Source organism: Cebidichthys violaceus, unplaced genomic scaffold (genome assembly GCF_023349555.1).
Source record: "Cebidichthys violaceus isolate CVI_PGR_0920_01 unplaced genomic scaffold, fCebVio1.0.p SCAF_36, whole genome shotgun sequence".
Classification (NCBI taxonomy): Eukaryota; Metazoa; Chordata; class Actinopteri; order Perciformes; family Stichaeidae; genus Cebidichthys; species Cebidichthys violaceus.
Window position 1 is genome coordinate 1,454,499 of NW_027176550.1, and position 20,284 is coordinate 1,474,782.

Here is a 20,284-nt window from a genome sequence, read left to right on the forward strand (position 1 = left end):
AATCTCCTTTTCTTTTGCATTTTGTTTTGATGCTTTTAATGGTTTTATGTGAAGCACTTTGAATTGCCTTGTTGTTGAAATGTGCTGTACAAATGAACTTGCCTTGTAAAATAAATGAAGCAGCAGAAAGCTAGATAACAGTAGTTTGAGTTCCAGTGAACGATTCAGACGGACGTACAATCAGATACCGGTGGTGTCGTCAAAGTTAAACAACTGTAGACTCAAAGAAACGTTCGCTAGAAGATAAGATACGACATCTTCAGCTTGGGAAACACCACGTCTTCTTTATAAATGAATGCATAAGTAATGCACTCTGAGCTCAAACTGATGAAATAGTTGTGTGTGTGTGTCCGTCTGCAGTGGTTGTGTGCGGACAGCAGGGAGTGCTAAAGGCAGAAAGAGAAGAAGAAAAAATAAAACTCTTCTTGAAGAACCTGTGAGAGTCCCTGTGGAAAGTGTGTGCAGGACTGAGAGGGTCAGAGAAAGTTTTCTTGCCCCTCAAGTCCAGAGTGTGTGTGTGTGTGTGTGTGTGTGTTTGATAAAAGTTCTCCGAGCGCAGATCTGAGAACCGTGCTCCGGGGTCTCGGCAGTCCAACAAACACTCCTTTCCGATTCTTGCTGACAGCGGAGACGAGCGGATAGAGTTAACGCGGGGAAGGCTAATGAATATGAATGAGGTAAATGAAAGCTGATGAATGTTATCCCTTATCTCCATAAAGATTGGACAATTCCCTTGAACCTCTGCCAAGGACACACGCAATAAAGAACAAATTTGAGGAGTTAGCTCGTCTGGCAATTTGATGGACGTCGATAAGGCTACATCACAACGCGGCGATGTATTATGTCTGGATGAGGGTGAGATCTGAGCGGGGCTGCAGATCACTTTATAATAGTTTGTCCATTGTCAACGTAGATTTTGTAAGATCTTTGAACAATATCCTGGGGCTAATACACACATTTGAGTTATTAAAATGAATATGTCTATTAGGGTCTGTTCTTCCCGGGGGAACCACTGCTAGCTGACGAAGAGATATATACTCTCATTTTCCTCTTCATTTTCCCGGTGTCAGATCAATCATGCGCCATCCCAACTCAAGGTGAAAGCCATCAAAGTGTCATTCCTCCATTGTGGGTGATTCACAGGAAACTCCGGCGCACAGACGGGCGGGCAGACAAACAGAAAGACAGCATCAACAAGCGAGTTAGATGGGGGGGGGGGGGGGGGAAACGACGACACAAACAGCCCCGATGCCCGGAGAGATTAATCTGCTTTTACTGCCGGTCCTCAAGAGCAAAACGAACACAACTCCCAGTCGTAAAAATTGGCTCATAAACACCAGATGTAGAAAGAGGCTGAGATAAAAAAAAGTCTGTCCAATCTAGGAGATAAGATACGTCGGGGGGGGGGGGACTTTGCTCAGAAGACGTTGGCTGCAGAACCCTCAGGTGAGATGCCGAGAAGGTGGATCGTCCTGTGAACGAGAGAGAGAGAGAAAGAGAGAGAGAGAGAGAGAGAAAGAGAGAGACAGAGAGAGAGAGAGAGAGAGAAAGAGAGTGTTCGCTGGAGGTGTGCAGAGTCAGTGAAAGACGATGTGGGGAGAAGTGCGGACCGCCGGCCTCTGCCTCCTCTGGGCCTCGGCCGTCCTCGGAGCTCCGGCGCACAGGAGGAGACAGAAGGTGCTGCTGGTCTCCTTCGATGGGTTCCGGTGGGATTACGACCGCGACGTGGACACGCCGCACCTGGACAAGATGGCCGAGGATGGAGTCAAGGCCCTCTATGTCACGCCTCCATACCTCACCATCACCAGTCCGACACACTTCACCCTCTTGACAGGTAAAGTGGTTTTATTTTCTACAACAGAGCTTTCAGGTTGCCAGGGGGGTTGGGGGGGGGGGGGGATCTACATATCATGGCGGAGTAGGAAACCACTCTTTACTTTGCTAAGATTGAAAAAAAAAAAAAAAAAAGGAATTAGTTGTAATTGAATGTCCCAGGGTCCAACAGCTTTTATAGCTGGGTAAGATAATTATGCTTGGATGACTGAGAGGAGAATTCGCTGCTCCCTTTTCTTATTTTTGACTCTCAAAATCATCAGCGCCAGCTAAAAGAAATTTAACTTCCTTGAAATTAAATTCCTCTAATCTCCGAAGTTGGTCATAAGACCTTGTCCAAAAGCGTCGTGCCACTCGGCGCCGTTAAGTTGATAGAATTTTTTTTTTTTTAAACGCGAAAGCGTCACGCTGTGAATAATGAGCGCGAGGCAGAACTGACTCTGACTCTCCCTTCTTCTGTAGGCCGCTACATCGAGAACCACGGGGTGGTCCACAACATGTGGTTCGACACGACCACCCAGGAGAAGAAGCCTTACTATCAGACGCAGTTCGTGAACGAGTGGTGGGACAATGGGACTCTGCCGATCTGGATCACGGCGCAGAGACAGGTCTGTGTGGGCACAAATGTACATGTCGTCACTTTGCAGTTTTGCAGCACCAGAAACCATTTCTCTTGACAAAACACCACTGAAGAGCTGAAGTTGGATTTGATTTCCCTGCATGTGGAACCGATCGGCCCTTTGCATGTTACCGTGTCATGATGATGTGTCTTTCTACCTCCAGGGCCTCAAAGCTGGCTCCCTTCACTTTCCCGGCACAGCTTCCAGTTACCAGGGACAGGTTGCCATGGTGCGGGAAGTGGAGCCGCTGCTGTACAACTACAAGAACGAGACCGCGTGGCGAGAGAACGTGGACAAGGTGATGGGCTGGTTCAGGGACCAGGATGTGGACTTCGTATCGCTGTACTTCGGCGAGCCGGACGCCACGGGCCACAGATACGGGCCCGACTCCCCGGAGCTCCGGGAGATGGTCAAGCAAGTGGACCGGACGGTGGGCTACATCCGGCGCTCGGTCGAAGGACACGGGCTGACCAACCGCCTCAACGCCATCATCACCTCCGACCACGGCATGACCTCGGTGTACCGGAACGGTCTGGTGGAAGAGATCACGCTGTCCAAGATCCCGGGCTTCTCGTTCAAGGACCTGTCCTTTCACCTGGTGGACTTTGGCCCCTCTGGGATGCTGTTGCCGAAGCCGGGCAGGCTGGAGAAGGTTTACGACGCCTTGAAGGGGGCCCATCCGCACCTCCATGTCTTCAAGAAGGAGGAGATGCCGGAGCGTCTCCACTTTGCCAACAACGATCGTATCCTCCCCATCGTTCTATGGGCCGACGCCGGATACGTAATCAACGGGGTGCGTTGGCGGATAGGGTGAAGTGAGCTTTTTAGAACATCCATGCTAACAAAATAGACCGTTTGAGACCTGCAGAAATACAGATGTTTGATGTGAACTACTCACTACGGCTGGGCTGCACCAACAAGGATTCATTTAATGTAAGTTAGTTCTAAGAGTTTAGCAAAGCTGGGTTTTAAAAAACGGTAAATCCAGATTTAAGATCAAGCCAAGCTCTGTTGCGCAATTAAAAACAAATCTCTGTTTCGTAATAAGAAAATTGCATGATCGGGACCAAGTGAGTAGGGTATGACATTCGTCTGTTTACATTAATACAACAGTACAGTGTCTGCAAGCTAGGAAGCTAAAAAGTCAGTTTACCTTTCGTTACTCACAAAAGCTCTAATATCTCCTCCTTTTAGAAAAACCTGCTGGCCGAAATATTGGAGCAACATGGACAAATAGTAGAAGATAAAAAAATAAATCGGACAAACACAAAAGTGTTTTTCACAGCCTGTTGGTCCAGTTTTCCTCCTGAACCTGTATCTTGAAGCAGCAGCAGCAGCATAAAACTCAACTGGGTTCAGTCTGCCCCGTAACTTTCTTCGAGGATCTTGATAATTTTGCTCCATCCATCTCAAAAAGGCAGCGTTTTTAAAAGAGGTAAACCTCCTCAAATGTAAGTTTAACTGGGATACAGTTAAAAGTTTTGGTGCAACAAAATTTAATTGAATTGAAAGTGAAAACTAAACTGATGTTTAATTGAGAATATGCTACTTATTTTAGCAATAGTTAGCTAGTAGTAGGCGTAGTAGTAGGCGTAGTAATAGTAGTAGTCGTAGTAGTAATAGTAGTAGTAGTAGTAGTAGTTGGAGGAGGCATAGTAGTAGTAGTAGTAGAAGTAGTAGTAGTAGTAGTAGTAATAGTAGTAGTAGTAGGCGTAGTAGTAGTAGGCGTAGTAGTAGTAGTAGGCGTAGTAATAGTAGTAGTTGTAGCAGTAATAGTAGTAGTAGTAGTAGTAGTTGGAGGAGGCATAGTAGTAGTAGTAGTAGTAGTAGAAGTAGTCGTAGGCGTAGTAATAGTAGTAGTAGTAGGCGTAGTAGTAGTAGGCGTAGGCGTAGTAGTAGTAGGCGTAGTAGTAGTAATAGGCGTAGTAGTAGTAGTAGTAGTAGTGGGCGTAGTAGTAGTAGGCGTAGTAGTAGGCATAGTAATAGTAGTAGTAGTAGTAGTAGTAGAAGTAGTAGTAGTAGGCGTAGTAGTAGTAGGCGTAGTAATAGTAGTAGTAGTAATAGTAGTAGGCGTAGTAGGTGTAGTAATAGTAGTAGTAGGGGTAGTAGTAGTAGGAGGCGTAGTAGTGGTAGTAGAAGTAGTAGTAATAGTAGTAGTAGTAGGCGTAGTAAAAGTAGTAGTAGGCATAGTAATGTAGTAGTTGTAGGCATAGTAGTAGTAGGCGTAGTAGTAGTAGTAGGCGTAGTAATAGTAGTAGTCGTAGTAGTAATAGTAGTAGTAGTAGTAGTAGTTGGAGGAGGCATAGTAGTAGTAGTAGTAGTAGAAGTAGTCGTAGGCGTAGTAATAGTAGTAGTAGTAGGCGTAGTAGTAGGCGTAGGCGTAGTGGCGTAGTAGTAGTAGGCGTAGTAGTAGTAGTAGTAATAGGCGTAGTAGTAGTAGTAGTAGTACTGGGCGTAGTAGTAGTAGGCGTAGTAGTAGTAGTAGGCATAGTAATAGTAGTAGTAGTAGAAGTAGTAGTAGTAGGCGTAGTAGTAGTAGGCGTAGTAATAGTAGTAGTAGTAATAGTAGTAGGTGTAGTAATAGTAGTAGTAGGGGTAGTAGTAGTAGGAGGCGTAGTAGTAGTAGTAGAAGTAGTAGTAATAGTAGTAGTAGTAGGCATAGTAAAAGTAGTAGTAGTAGGCGTAGTAGGCGTAGTAATATAGTAGTAGGCGTAGTAATAGTAGTAGTCGTAGCAGTAATAGTAGTAGTAGTAGTAGTTGGAGGAGGCATAGTAGTAGTAGTAGTAGTAGTAGAAGTAGTCGTAGGCGTAGTAATAGTAGTAGTAGTAGGCTTAGTAGTAGTAGGCGTAGGCGTAGTAGTAGTAATAGGCGTAGTAGTAGTAGTAGTAGTAGTGGGCGTAGTAGTAGTAGGCGTAGTAGTAGTAGTAGGCATAGTAATAGTAGTAGTAGTAGTAGAAGTAGTAGTAGTAGGCGTAGTAGTAGTAGGCGTAGTAATAGTAGTAGGCGTAGTAGGTGTAGTAATAGTAGTAGTAGGGGTAGTAGTAGTAGGAGGCGTAGTAGTGGTAGTAGAAGTAGTAGTAATAGTAGTAGTAGTAGGCGTAGTAAAAGTAGTAGTAGTAGGCGTAGTAGTAGTAGTAGTAGGCATAGTAATGTAGTAGTTGTAGGCATAGTAGTAGTAGGCGTAGTAGTAGTAGTAGGCGTAGTAATAGTAGTAGTCGTAGTAGTAATAGTAGTAGTAGTAGTAGTAGTTGGAGGAGGCATAGTAGTAGTAGTAGTAGTAGTAGAAGTAGTCGTAGGCGTAGTAATAGTAGTAGTAGTAGGCGTAGTAGTAGGCGTAGTAGTAGTAGGCGTAGTAGTAGTAGTAGTAATAGGCGTAGTAGTAGTAGTAGTAGTAGTGGGCGTAGTAGTAGTAGTAGTAGGCGTAGTAGTAGTAGTAGGCATAGTAATAGTAGTAGTAGTAGAAGTAGTAGTAGTAGGCGTAGTAGTAGTAGGCGTAGTAATAGTAGTAGTAGTAATAGTAGTAGGCGTAGTAGGTGTAGTAATAGTAGTAGTAGGGGTAGTAGTAGTAGGAGGCGTAGTAGTAGTAGTAGAAGTAGTAGTAATAGTAGTAGTAGTAGGCATAGTAGGCGTAGTAGTAGTAGGCGTAGGCGTAGTAGGCGTAGTAATGTAGTAGTAGTAGGCGTAGTAGTAGTAGTAGTAATAGTAGTAGTAGTAGGCGTAGTAGTAGTAGTAGTAGTAGGCATAGTAATGTAGTAGTTGTAGGCATAGTAGTAGTAGGCGTAGTAGTAGTAGTAGTAGTAAACAAAGTATGTTTATGGAGCAGGTTGTTGTGGATGAATAGATCAAAGTGCTGGACTTCCACACAGGAGACTGAGCTTATTTTTACACTGAGTTAACTTAGTTTTCTTTTTTGTATTATTATTGTTTGGTTAGATTTACGACAAATAGAACTAGCCTAGGCGACATTAATTGATATACGGTAACGCCCAGTTGCCAATAGATGTCGACCTTAACCTGCAACCTCATCGCATACTCCTCCACATTAGACCTTTAACTGCTTAGATTGTGATTACGACCCATTATAAGGAAATCAAATGACAAGCACTGATAAACAACCTTTACAAGCCGTCCCGTTTATTGTCGAAAAATATCCTCAAGTCTCCACTGCAGAGATACTTCAATTACCAGTAGCACTTTGCTCCCTCTTTTTTTTTTCTCTACCAGAATTAATGAGTTAAATTTTAATCTCAGCACATTACAATTTCAATCAAGTGGATTTGCAACGTCCTCGGGATAATCCAAGCAACCGGCTGATGACATGCGGCGCTCTCGAATGCTTTGCGAAGCCATTCAATGCCTCAAAAAAAAATATCTAAAAATTAGCGTTTTCATTTTGACTCCACCGGGTTGGTAACTTTGCATCTGAACGCATCAGTCAGCTCCGGGAAAAGCACCAAATCATAACTTAATTTAGAGAATAAATAACTGACATCATAAACGGTCTCTATAACGCTGATTGTGAGGGAACCAATCAGTGGCGTGAATCCACCGATAAAGACGGGTAATCTGAAGTCTAGAGGTGACGACCGGCCGCGGTCACGGCTGTGTTATCTGACTTTTTGTTCTCTCTCTTTATGGCCACTTAAACTCCTTTTAGTCTGATCTCAGAGGAGGATAAGCATGTCGAGGCTGTTGCATAACCGCCAGGATGAGGGTATTCTGCACACGGGTATTTTTAGCACATTTTTTTTTTTTTGCTGTAAATAAACAACAGAAATTATCAAAGGAATTTATGGCCGTTTTATGAAAATGTTTATTTTTGGAGCTTGGATTACAATTCTCATTTAGCCATTGGTTGATAGAAGTAAGGAATAGGATGATGCAGAGTGGAGAGGACCCGTTCTCCTGGACAACACCTCCCTCTGCTGACGGAACGAGAGCAGAGTCACCCTCTGCGGCTGTTCAGATCCTTAAAATCGACGCCTTATAAACGTTGCGATGTAATTGAATCTAACAAACTGGGTCACGCCTGCTGTGTTATCCCTTCCTTGCAGTATTTCCCCGTTCAGTTCAACAAGGGCGAGCACGGCTTCGACAACCAGGAGATGGACATGAAGCCCTTCTTCAGGGCGGTGGGTCCGGCGTTTCGCAAGAACCTGGAGGTGGGACCCTTCGAGACGGTGAACATCTACCCCTTGATGTGTCACATCCTGGGCATCCAGCCGGAGGTCAACGACGGCCACCTGAGCGCCACCAAACACATGCTGGTTACCAGCGCCGCCACTCGGGGTGAGTTTATAGCAGACTAATGAGTCTCTCCTCCGTGGCCTCCAACACCTGCTCCTTCATTACCAGGCCATTCATCCATCATGTCTGACTTCATCACGGATGGATTACTGAACGGCCCTACAAAGCACAGGCCCAGGGGCCCGAAGTGTCAGGGGCCCCCGCTGGCCCTCTGCTAAGGAATGTAAACTCAAAGAGACTCGTACCGACCACGAAGAGAAGCAACGTGATCACAAATAACATCAAACAAGTACAAAGAGACACAAAACGACCACAAAGATACATAAAACAACAACAAAAGGGACACAAAAATACCCCAAAGAGACTCAAAACAATTACAGAGAGACGTAAAATGACCTCAAAGAACACAAAATAAACTCAGAGAAACAAAATGACCAAAACAGACACACAAAGACTGCAAATATACGCAAAACAACTGCAAAGATACACTTCAAAGAGACACAGAAGGACCTCAGAGAACACAAAACAACCTCAAAAAGACAAAGAAATGATTACAAAGAGACGCACAATGACCTCAAAGAGACAAAAAACTAAACGATTCTAAAGAGACACAACACACTGACAAAAAACACAACATTACCTCAACAATGGAAAAACGCACGACTACAAATATACACAAAACAACCGCAAAGAGATATAAAACGACTTCAAAGAGACACAGAATGACCTCAAAGAGACACAAAACAACCAAAGAAGACACACAATGACGACAAATACAGTATACACAAAACAACTGAAGAGAGACACAAAAAGACTTCAAAGAGACAAAAAACAACTACTTCAAAAACTTCAAAGAGGCACAAAAGACCAAAAAAAGACACAAATTGACTACAAATCGCGTAGAGCTACTGCAGGTTAAAACTAGAAAGTAGATCTGGCATTGTTTATTGTAACTTTGGAAAGATTTTTAGAAAAGAGATGTAAAGATCTGATGTATCAGGTGTTAAATAGTTAAAGGACAATGCTGTCACTATTCCTGATTATTCTTATTGTCAACAAATACCACAAAAACGCCAAAAGCGACAATGTAAAAACAGTCAAACAGCTGGGTATTGTAGTTTTTGTAGCAAACGTTACTCTAAACAGACAGAAACAGTGCTTTTGTTCGGGACTATTTTCTGCAGCGGATGAATCCACATTTGGTGATACAGTGAGTATTTCTGACCTCAGGACATTTCTGACAACACTGAGTGTGGAAGAAGAAGAATGTTATGTTTGGGCCACACAGTGAAGAAGTTTAAAGTTGTCATAGCGCCATCATGTGGTTGGTTGATGCAATTGAGCAGAGGCAGTACTTTGACCGATTGGATGTGGTTATAGTTCCTGTAGCATGTGTGCAAAAACACACATTTAGGCTGTGAACGTGTTTTCTGTTTCAGGAGAAAACGTGAATTTCCTGCAAAATGTCTTCACTGGATTTGCTGCAGTGGCTGGATTTCTCGTCGTAGTTTTTATCGCGACGACGTCCCACAAAATACTCCAGAACAAACGCAAGAATAAAAGGTAACGAGCGAAAAAGGAAAGTTTTTATTCGTCACTACTGGAGCCGAGCAATACGGCTCAAAACAACAAGAACGTAACCGCTGAGTGTTGTTCTGCTGACGGTTTGTTTGTTGGTGTTTCAGATCAGAACGTTCAGAACATCTTCCAGAGAACGAAAAGACAAAACAAACGTCACTGTGATCGTCAGGAGAGCAGAAGCTGTGGTTACTCTTCATCCCATGAGAGGAAATGCACAAGGAACCCAGGAGCAGAGTGGTGCACAACCAGTTCATATATATATAGATATATCTATATCTATATATATAGATATATATAATATTTCTTATATGAAAACGAATACAAATTAACAGAATCGGGAGGAAATAATCCAATGAATAAAAGAAATGTTTGTGTATTTTGTTTAGTATTTGTTCGAAGGACTCCTGTATATTATTGTCTATCACAACATGTAATTAAATGTTTACTTATGAAGTATTAAGACCATTAGCTGTCTTGAATAAGAGCATGCTGTATATGTATCATAACTGCTGATGTACAAGACGTTTTCATTATTTCTAAAAACACAAAAACAATAATTAAGAGTTAAGATAAATAACTTTATTCTAAAACTAAGTGTGTTTCTGGTTTGCTCTGAGAGTAAAGTGGCGTTCATGTGACCGCGTCCACGTCTCTACTTTCACTTGCAATAAACATGAATAAAAGCGTTTCGATCGGAGGACGGTAGCCGCCAAGGGACACGTGTCAGCAACCGCATTCTCAAGTTGCCCGCCTCTCTTCCCGAGTAGTGGCATCAAGTTAAGCGCGGGAGCAAGGGAACTTCCGGTTTCGACTTTCAAAATAACACTATGCATGGAGACTTGTTGGGAGTATTTCACCAAATATACCACCATGTGTGTATTTTTGTATTTCTAAGAGATATATATATATATATATATATATATATATATTATGTTAAAATTACAAAGTTTATATACGGTTTTTCACTCTTTCTCATGCATGTTTTAGTAATATTTAAATAAGAACAATACATATGTGTTTAACATCTAAATTAACTTACTGGTAGCATTGCATGCTATTTACTATTGTGTTTATGTATCACAAACATTGATTTATTTTACTTTTAAGCTGCTTTATTGCCAAGTTGATTGTCACAGAAGGTATTTTGATGCTCAACAGTCACAATAAACAAAGAAAAACAAAAATAAGAACTGTTAATAAAGGCAGAATTGTCCGAAACAAACTTTTGTTTACAACACTACTCGTGCATAATTACATAATTTCAACAAAACCTACTTTCTAAGTCAGTTTATTTACATATCACTGTTAAAAACATGGGTTAGGATCTGAATGCAGCTACAGATCATTAAAGAACAACAGGTGCATGAGAGGAACTCATTCATAATGTAATGTTAACTATTATTAATAGAGAGCCAAAATAAAATAGGGAGATAAGAGAAGTAGAACTTCTACAGCAGTGTTTCTCAAATGGGGGTATTAGAGTATTGTGAGATATTGTGTAGAAACTACAAACTACATCTAGCAGGTAACTTTGAAAGGATTCTTAAAAAAAGAGAGGTATGATGTCATGTTTTTTTAACAAAAATGTTTCAGCTGGTTAGCAGATAATTTGCTAAAGGGTGTACTTTTTTTTTTTTTTGGGGTCTAAATCGTGAGCCGAGAGGAGCTTTTATTCTGAAGGCAGAACACTGCGGACATCCGGTCCCGACCGCGCGTAATTCCGGTGGTCCCGGACGCGGCGTCGCCTCGTCCTCTGATAAAGGACTGCTCCTCGGGCAGAAGGCAGACATGGAGGAGCTGAGCGCCGTGGGAGAGCAGGTCTTTGACGCGGAATGCATTCTGAACAAACGGCTGAAGAAGGTGAAGAACCGCGAAACGCCGCAGCGCGTGCCCGTGCCGTTGTTGTTGTTGTTGTTGTTTACCTTCTAACGGCCCGTTTCACGCGCGCTCTTCCGCTGCTCGGCGTGTGTTTCTTGTCTTCCAGGGAAAGTTGGAGTTCCTGGTGAAGTGGAGGGGATGGTCGTCCAAGTGAGTACAACAATGAAAACAACAACAACGCGTCGCCGGTTGCCGGTTGCTCCTCTCTCTCTGTCTCTCAAACACCGCTCCTCGAGCTCCTCTTTTATCCAATCAACGGGAGTCCGAACAACAACAACGACGACGCGCCACCGTCACATCTGGTCGCGAGCTTGTTGCGCAGTCTGCCTCTTTTCTTCTTCTTTACATTCTTTTGTTCACAACACACTCACGTTCTGGGAAGTTCTGTCCAAACCGAAGCGAGCCCCTTTTAACGCAACATCCGGTCTATTTAACGCGTTTACGAGCCTCATTTTAATCCAAAAATAATTGTTTTATTCATTTTACCCGTCACTGTAAACAAGTTTGAATCGCGTGACCGATCCGTCCACCTCACGACCACTATTTGACATTTACTTTACTTTATTATCATGTTGTGTAACGCGTTACATAACGCGTACTTCTGGTTTATTTACGAGTTATCGCCTCTTTATTTCATTCTGCTCGCGCGGCTCCACTCCGCCGTCACTTGCCCTTTTTTTCTGTTCCACTCCACATTGTTGCTGTAATCCACCATCAATGCACACTGTTGCCCGGCCAGCTCCACGGCCCTCTGTTAGAACCACGTCCTTTGTGTGTGTGTGTGTGTGTGTGTGTGTGTGTGTGTGTGTGTGTGTGGAGAGGGTGGGGGTTGATTATTTCAGAATGGGCCATTCAACAACAAGTGATGAGGAGAATACCAGAGGCCCGTTTTTTGTCAGTTTGTTTTCTGCACTTTTTGAAAAGTTTGTCCAAAGATTTTTGTCTATTTAGAATCCATGACCTACACATGTTCTTCCTTCCTGGTGTGTGGGTGGGTGGGTGTGTGGGTGGGTGGGTGGGTGGGTGGGTGGGGGGGGTTACTGTGGAAGCAAACCAAAACTTTCCCCCAAAAAAATTCCTCACATATTTCTGTAACGGCCACAGAAAAGTCTCCACTTTTCTGCCCCGGCTTCTTTATTTTAGCCTTTTATTTTGAAAGAGGAAATCAAAAAACAGATCGTTAAACTAGAGATCTGTTGTAAACACATTGTTTATTTCAGTTGTTGTGTGTTTTGTGTTTCTCCACCGATCCTGAAAGCAATACTTATAAAATGACCCAAAAGAAACCAGAGAAAGTCCTGATGAACTGAAGTAAACTTCATCAAAACATCTGTTTACAAACTCTGTAACATCATGAAAGTATCATTTATTCAGTCGTTTGCTCACTTTTTTACTTCATCTTTATTTAAAAACAGTCCAACGTGTTTTTAAAAGTACGGATTTAGAGCTCTAATTCTAGCTCTTATTAAATGCGTCTCCTCTGTTATGTGATGCTTTGTTCCTTTTAAATCGTCTCGGTCATTCATCTGAACTCGATCGTTTACGTTTTTACGTTTTTTTTAATCTCCTGTCGATTCGTTTCAGACACAACAGCTGGGAGCCCCAAGAGAACATCCTGGACCCCCGACTGCTGGCCGCGTTCAACAAGAAGTGAGCTTTGAAATGAGCTTTAGTGACGCTCAAAACACGAGATGCTGTACTTTTAATATTCTATATTCATGTTGTAATCATACACAAAAACTCACAATTCGGTCACAAACGTCTGTGTTTTAGGAGGAAGCTGTGGAGCCGGAGCGTTAGTTGATGAATACTAATTATTTGTTCGTTATGTTTGTTTTGAAGAGAGCAAGAAAAGGAGCTTCTGATGCTGAAGAAAGGGAAACGGCCGAGAGGACGGCCGCGGAAAATACTAGTGAGTACAACTCAAAGCAGAGTATTAATACTTTGTCGGTTTAGTCTAATCTAATACTCGCTCTTCAATTTAGGAAAATGTGACCGACGCTGCGAAGTCAAGCAGCTCTTCGTCCGGCTCCTCGTCGTCCTCCGACTCCTCCTCCTCGTGCTCCTCCTCTTCGTCCTCGTCGGAAGACGATGACGACGACGACGACGGCGGCGGCGGCAGCCACGTGAAACCGGCGACGCCGGGAGTCCGAACGCGAGACCTCCACCCGGTCCCCCAGAAGAAGGCGCAGATCGTCGTCGCCAAACCGGAGCCTCCGAAGAAGCGCAGCAGGAAACCGCCGTCGCCCGACGCCAAGGAGCTCCCGCAGAACAAGGGGCTCCGCAGGATCCTCAAGGCCACCAAAGACGGCGAGCTCCCCGGGGCCATCAAGAAGCCCGTTCACCCGGCGAGCTTCACCTTCATGGGGTTCCACCGGGGCTCGCCTCGGGATGCGGTGGCCGGTCAGAACAGAACGGGCTCTCCGGCGGCTCAGGGAGGGCCCGCCAAGAGCCACGCGGGACCGGGCCGGCCGGTCCAGCCCGCCTCCCCCTCCCTGAGCAAATCCAGCCCGAGCCGGAGCGCCGCCGGCGAGGGCAAACTGTCCGTCTCCGGCGGGGCAAGTCTGGATTTGAAAGCAGCCGCTAGTAAATCAAAAGGCGTAGCGGCGCTGAATCTGAATACCTCCAAACACCTCGTTCAAGGAACCGCTCAGCATACACTGAGCTCCCCCGACGGGCAAAAGAAGCCCGCGGGCCCCGTGTCCACACTGCAGCGGACACCCCATAATAGAGCAGTGGCCCCTTTGCCAGCTAAAAACGCCCCCGTCAACCAAAGCCCCGGCCCTCAGCCGCTCAACCTCCAGAGCAGACGGGCGCAGAGTGGCGACGCTCCGGCGTCCGGCCCGAGGAACGCCGCCAACCCGGCGAGGAAAACCCCCGTCCCGCAGAACCAGGACTACAACCCCGCCAAGAGTCCGGCGACGCCCGGGAGACTCCATACCAGAAAGAGCCAGCCCGGGGCGGACGCGGTCAAGGAGGCGGCGGAGATCCAGACCCCCAGAGTCCAAGGCAGGCTGGAGAAGAGCGGCGTGCAGAAGTCCCCCGCCGAGGTCCAGAGCCAGCAGGACAGAGCGACCGCCAAGGACGGCAAGAAGGCCAAAATGAACGACATGAGCACGGGCGAAGACGAGAGCTGCTCCGACTCCGACCAGGACTCCCCCTACGTCGGACAGGCGGGCGCCCAGAACCAGGACTGGAAGCCCACGAGGAGTCTGATAGAACACGTGTTCGTGACGGACGTCACCGCCAATCTGGTTACCGTCACGGTCAAGGAGTCGCCGACCAGCGTGGGCTTCTTCAGCCTCCGCAACTACTGACGGGGAGCTGCAGACCAGATTTTGGGGGGGGGGGGGGGGGGGGGGTTCGGGGGGTTCTGAAGGAAGTAGATAAAAACCCTTTGGCTGGAAAATTCCTGAGGAACGTCTCAGAGGGACCAGAGTTTTTGCGCTTCATCTTTTTTTAGTAAAAGACCAGTTTTTTGTGTTTTAATTTATTTTTTTGTCTACAAATTGTTCCACGATAATGGAGGATGAGGAGGCGCCGACTGATGATCTGAAAACGGTCCAAAAGTTGTCGTGGTTACCGCGGCGCTTGGAGACAAAATAACTTATTCGTCTTCACGCCGATCCCTCCCAGCAGAACATCCAGCTCATTACGAGTCGATCACTAGCTAATGTAAATGTTTTTAATTCTTAGAATAGTTTTGTTTATCTTTAACATTTCAGAAGTTAGCTACCTCTTATTGTTTTTAATGTTGAAAGTTTGATATATATATATATATATATATATATATATATATATATATATATATATATATATATATATATATATATATATATATATATATATATATATATATATATATATATATAATGTGTGTGTTCATTTCTCGTGGGATCGGAGAACCTTTCCCTCCAGGGTATACCGTCAGCGTGTCCTTTTATAATTGTTATAATTGTCGGCTCCAGCAGCAGACCACGGCTTCATTTCTGAGCCATGAAACAGGAACCTCCTTTTCGAGTTTCGTTGAACAGCGCTCGCCGTTATCGCCCTCGAAAAAAGAAGAAGTTTCATTCCACAGTGCAGCCGGTTTATCACCCCGTCCCACCCCCCAAACGGGCTGCAGCATGTGGGGGAGTCAGATACGGTATCTGTGCTCAGATAACACTCTTGAGGCCTGAGGTTTTTTTCTGTCGCCCTTCTGCCTCGGCATCGGTGCCGTCCTCCTCGTCGACCCGGCGGCTCTAATCTTCTCAGACTTGTAATTAATACAGAAGAAGACGAAGAAGAGGAGACGAGCTCGCGTTGACACAGAGGGACGATCGCGGACAGAACACCTGATGACAGAACAAAGCTGCTGGTCGTTTGCCACTGACCAGATGTCATTGAGTCTGTTTGCTTCTGGTGTTTCTGGAGGACCTGAAACACCAGATTTGGTTGTAAAAAGACAAGATCTTTATCTGACGTAACGCAGCAGAAACCACGACAGTGTGCGCTCCTCTCCGCTCCCTCGAGAGGAGTTCGGCAACAAAGCACTTGGACCGAACTCGCCCGTCTACTCCTGCTCTGCAGACTGTGCCTTTTCTTCTTCTCTCAAAGACTTGAAACAAAAGACATTCACCCCAAAGATAGCTAGAATTTCAGGTAATTCAATAATAAAAATAGAGGAGATCCTAGAGAGGAAGAGCATGGAGAGAGCGGGCCGGCATTGTTCAGGGAGACAAAGCGACCCGGGGACCGGCGTACGGGACCGACCCGGTGTGTGAAGGCACAGGTTAGAGATGTTGTGGTTCCCATTGAGGGGTGGTTCTCACGTTACCGTGTGTCTGTGAACATCTGATCTACTGACTGAATGAAAAGAACCTCGTCATGAAGATGTTTTTGTTGTTTTTTTAGATCTACTAACCGTCTCAGTGAAATGTTCTCTTCACAATCTATTTATTTCAAATCCAGAAGCCTTTCACGGGTAGGACGGCGTCACCGATCCTCGTGTCGTGCCGCCCGTCGAGATCCACTAATAAATGGTATAATAAATGGTACCGCCTTCTGTCAGACTCCTTTTTGTTGTTTTGTTGTTTAAATAATCGAGAGAACTAGAATAAACCCGTCTGGTTCACACAGCTGTCCGTCCACAACGCCACGACGAGTTCTGGACTGTTTGACGACACACTGGGCTCTCACTGGTGCCGTTATTCATTATTCTGACATTTTAATAAAGACTCACCAGTCAGGGTTAAAGAATCACAATCTAAGAACATATATATACATACATATATATATATATACATATATATTTAAAATATCAGTTGTACGTTATATTGCGTAAAAGTAGAAGTACTAAAGAAACATGAGAGTAAAACGTGTTTATTTAACACCGGTCACATTTGTGTGTTTTATATTATGACAATCAGTTCATTGCGCTTTTGCAAAAATATTAAGATTCCAAATGTAATAACAGCATTTTAGATCCTGAAATGAGCTCCGTTATGCACTGAATACAGAATCCATTTAAAATCAATAATCAATACTTAAACAGGTTGATGATGGAAGTGAAGCTTCAGCATGCAGCTGAGTTGAGTCACAACATGTTTGACATGGATTTATATACATTTATTATGACTGATTTAATAATTCACAAACTGTCAAATGTTTAGTGGTTCTTCACACAGCCACTAGGTGGTGCTGTTGCACTTGAAAGTGAGGACACCAGGGAGCGCTTCAGTTTCTTAATGAACCATAATTACATCATCAGATAGTTTACACTGAACTCCTTTAACGCCACGCATCTCGTCATGTGACAGCAGACAGTTCTCTGTAATCACAGTACTGTACTGTAAACTGGTATTCTCTCTCTAATCACAGCACAGCACACTAGTATTCTCTCTAATCACAGTACTGTACTGTAAACTGGTATTCTCTCTGTAATCACAGTACAGCACTGCACACTAGTATTCTCTCTAATCACAGTACTGCACACTAGTATTCTCTCTGTAATCACAGTATTGTATTGTACACTAGTATTCTCTGTAATCACAGTACAGTACTGCACACTAGTATTCTCTCTGTAATCACAGTATTGTACTGTACACTAGTATTCTCTCTAATCACAGTATCTTTACATAATGAACCACTTTGAATGTTTTTAACTGTTCAGACAGTTTAGGGCCAAAAAGTCTAATTTACTCAGTGATGGAATGTAACCAAGTACATTTACTCCAGTACTACTAGTACTGCTTTAAACTTCTACTCCACTACTTCTCAGAGGGAAATATTGTACTTTTTTTTTTTTTACTCCATTACTTCTATCAAACAGTTTTAGTTACTTTGCAGATTCAGATTATTAATACAAAATATTATAGACGGATCTACCCAGCAGTATATATATAAATATAAAATAAAATATATAATATATAATATATATATATATATATATTTATTAACGTGATGAACACGTTAATGCATCTAGTAATGTAATATATACCGTTTTGAACTTTTACTTTTGGTACTTTAAGTATAGTTTGCACATTTGACTTGATATTTAATATTTAACAGAGTTGTGTTTTTTAACACTGCAGTAAAAGCTCTGAATACTTATTCTTAAGTAGTGGCATAAAAATGTAAAAGCACTGAAGAAGAATTCATGTATTCACCTTCAGTTGAGTACTTAGTGCTGCAGTGCATTGTGGTCCGCGCGTCGTAAAAGTGTCGCAAGAAGCTCATTTCACAGCATTGTTATTGTTCTGCTGAAGAGCCCAAAGGATGGAGGAGAAAGTGAGCGGCACCTTTCAGCCCCCCCCCCTCCCACTGTATTTACACCGCTCTTAAAAACACTGTCAGCCGTCCGGACTCTCTGACACCAGTTATCATCACACAAAGCGCTCGATTCCATAATTTATAGAGATCCCCGTCGCCGGTCCAGAGGAATTCTCCCAAAATAAATTCAAGTAAACACTTAGGCGACAAAGAGGCACTCACAGTGGCCTGGTATGCATAAACACTACGAACAGTGTGACAGTGTAATCCCACCCCCCCCCTACACACACACACACACACACACACACACACACACACACACACACACACACACACACACACACACACACACACACACACACACAACCAGCCCAGCACTGACTTCAGGCTGGGGTTGGAAATGAGCCTAAACCCCCACCTCACCTCACCTCCACCAACCCCGACCCCCCACCCCACCCACCCCACCCCCACACCTGACTCCTGGCAAAATAAGCCAGACTCCAATCCATCTTCCATCGCAATAACACCCCCCCCCCCCACCACCACCACCACCACCACCACCAAAAACCCATGTTTTGAAGAGCATTCAGCGAGTTCATCTCGGGGATGTTTTGCCGTCTTATTGTTTTAGCAACACGAGAGACGCTGTAAATCAATCAGCTCTTTGTTTAAAAGCCAGAAATAAGATTTTCTTCCTTTTTTCTTTTTTTTTTTCCCATGATGCATTGTTGGAAAGTAAGCAGCCGATACAAAAGGACGCAAAGCAAAAAAAAAAAAAAAAAAAGACAAAAGGTTTGCACATAAACTGGTTTCACCCACCTTCTCATTGTTGCTGTGTAAAGGCTTCTATCTGCTCCACCTCCATCACTGGCTGGATGTGGACTAACACGGCTTTTTAAAATACCGATATTGATATTTCATTGTGTTTGCGTTTGGAGGATTGTAACCTAACGGGTTTGCTGGTTTGAGGTTGTTTAGTTGAACTCCTGGGACGGTTGCTCCTCGATTTCAAAGGGAATGTTTAGAACCTGAGCCGACCCTCGGCGAGCAGAGCTTCATTCTAAATCACTCCGCCGCAGCAGAGTAAACACTCTGCAGTCCTCTCTGATATTGAGAGGTTAAGACGAGCGGCAATCCTCCACTATGACAACACGGCCTCAGACACACGATGTCATCCGTCTTACCTCACTCTCCATCCATCACTACGCCGGAGACGACATGTCTGACAGTCCCCACTCTCACTTTCTCTCGCTGGCACAGGCCTCTCCCTCCTTCCCTCCCTCCCTCTCTCTCCCTCCTTGCCTCTCTCCCTCCCTCCTTGCCTCTCTCCTTCTCTCTCTCTCTCCTTCCCTCCCTCCCTCCCTCCTTGCCTCTCTCCTTCTCCCTCTCTCTCCTTCCCTTCCTCCCACTCTTTCCCTCCTTGCCTCTCTCCTTCTCTCTCTCCCTCCTTGCCTCTCTCCTTCCCTCCCTCCCTCCTTGCCTCTCTCCTTCCCTCCCTCCCTCCCTCCTTGCCTCTCTCCTGCTCTCTCTCTCTCCTTCCCTCCCTCCCTCTCTCTCTCCTCTCCCTCCTTGCCTCTCTCCTTCTCTCTCTCTCTCCTTCCCTCCCTCCCTCCCTCTCTCCCTCCTTGCCTCTCTCCTTCTCTCTCTCTCTCTCTCCTTCCCTCCCTCTCTCCTTCCCTCCCTCCCTCCTTGCCTCTCTCCTTCCCTCCCTCTCTCTCCTCCCTCTCTCCTTCCTTGCCTCTCTCCTTCTCTCTCTCTCTCTCTCCTCTCCCCCCTTCCTTCCTTCCTTCCTTCCCCTCTCTCTCTCTCTCTCTCTCTCTCTCTCTCTCTCTCTCTCTCTCTCTCTCTCTCTCTCTCTCTCTCTCTCTCTCTCTCTCTCTCTCTCTCTCTCTCCTTCCTTCCCCTCTCTCTCTCTCTCCCCTCTCCTCGCTCCTTCTCCCTCCCTCTCTCTTTCTCTCTCCTTCCCCCTCTCTCTCCCTCCCTCCCTCCCTCTCCCTTACGCTCTCTCTCTCCCTCCCTCTCTCTCTCCTTCCCGCTCTCTCTCTCTCTCTCTCTCTCTCCCTCTCTCTCTCTCTCATTTTCCTCCAAGCTTACTTCTATTACGCTGGATGAACTCCGCCTCCTTTCCCCGTTCTGAATTCACGGACACCTGAAGGGCGAGCAGAGAGAGAGAGAGAGAGAGAGAGAGAGAGAGAGAGAGAGAGAGAGAGAGAGAGAGACTATGGATCAGTCACGGTGTCTGATGTCTTCCTGGCTCCACAAACACCGTTTCAGATTCCTGTGAAACCACAGAGAGAATGAACAGAAGCTGTATGTGGACACATGGACGTGTGATCAAAACGTGTAAATATGAAGTAACTAAATGAATCAAT

General features: G+C 44.8%; 2 protein-coding genes across 2 annotated transcripts; both read left to right on the plus strand.

Moving 5' to 3' along the window:
* The first annotated feature begins 1,429 nt into the window (after positions 1-1,429).
* LOC137884045 (ectonucleotide pyrophosphatase/phosphodiesterase family member 7-like) lies at positions 1,430-9,871 on the plus strand. The gene is made up of 6 exons (XM_068725696.1): positions 1,430-1,834; positions 2,296-2,441; positions 2,617-3,246; positions 7,508-7,742; positions 9,140-9,263; positions 9,386-9,871. The coding sequence occupies exons 1-6, from the start codon at positions 1,591-1,593 to the stop codon at positions 9,441-9,443; spliced, it is 1,437 nt and encodes a 478-aa protein (XP_068581797.1). The 5' UTR covers positions 1,430-1,590; the 3' UTR covers positions 9,444-9,871.
* Positions 9,872-10,919: 1,048 nt separating this feature from the next.
* On the plus strand, positions 10,920-14,511 carry cbx2 (chromobox homolog 2 (Drosophila Pc class)). The gene is made up of 5 exons (XM_068725845.1): positions 10,920-11,141; positions 11,266-11,309; positions 12,744-12,809; positions 13,002-13,071; positions 13,145-14,511. Exons 1-5 carry the CDS (start codon positions 11,070-11,072, stop codon positions 14,474-14,476), a joined length of 1,584 nt encoding a protein of 527 aa, XP_068581946.1. The 5' UTR covers positions 10,920-11,069; the 3' UTR covers positions 14,477-14,511.
* The last annotated feature ends 5,773 nt before the right edge of the window (positions 14,512-20,284 follow it).

Coding starts and splice junctions, on each gene's coding strand:
- LOC137884045 (XM_068725696.1), top strand. CDS start 1,591: ATGTGGGGAGAAGTGCGGACCGCCGGCCTCTGCCTCCTCTGGGCCTCG. Junction 1,835..2,295: donor ACACTTCACCCTCTTGACAG/GTAAAGTGGTTT, acceptor CTTCTTCTGTAG/GCCGCTACATCGAGAACCAC. Junction 9,264..9,385: donor AACAAACGCAAGAATAAAAG/GTAACGAGCGAA, acceptor TTGGTGTTTCAG/ATCAGAACGTTCAGAACATC.
- cbx2 (XM_068725845.1), top strand. CDS start 11,070: ATGGAGGAGCTGAGCGCCGTGGGAGAGCAGGTCTTTGACGCGGAATGC. Junction 11,310..12,743: donor TGGAGGGGATGGTCGTCCAA/GTGAGTACAACA, acceptor GATTCGTTTCAG/ACACAACAGCTGGGAGCCCC. Junction 12,810..13,001: donor CTGGCCGCGTTCAACAAGAA/GTGAGCTTTGAA, acceptor TTTGTTTTGAAG/AGAGCAAGAAAAGGAGCTTC.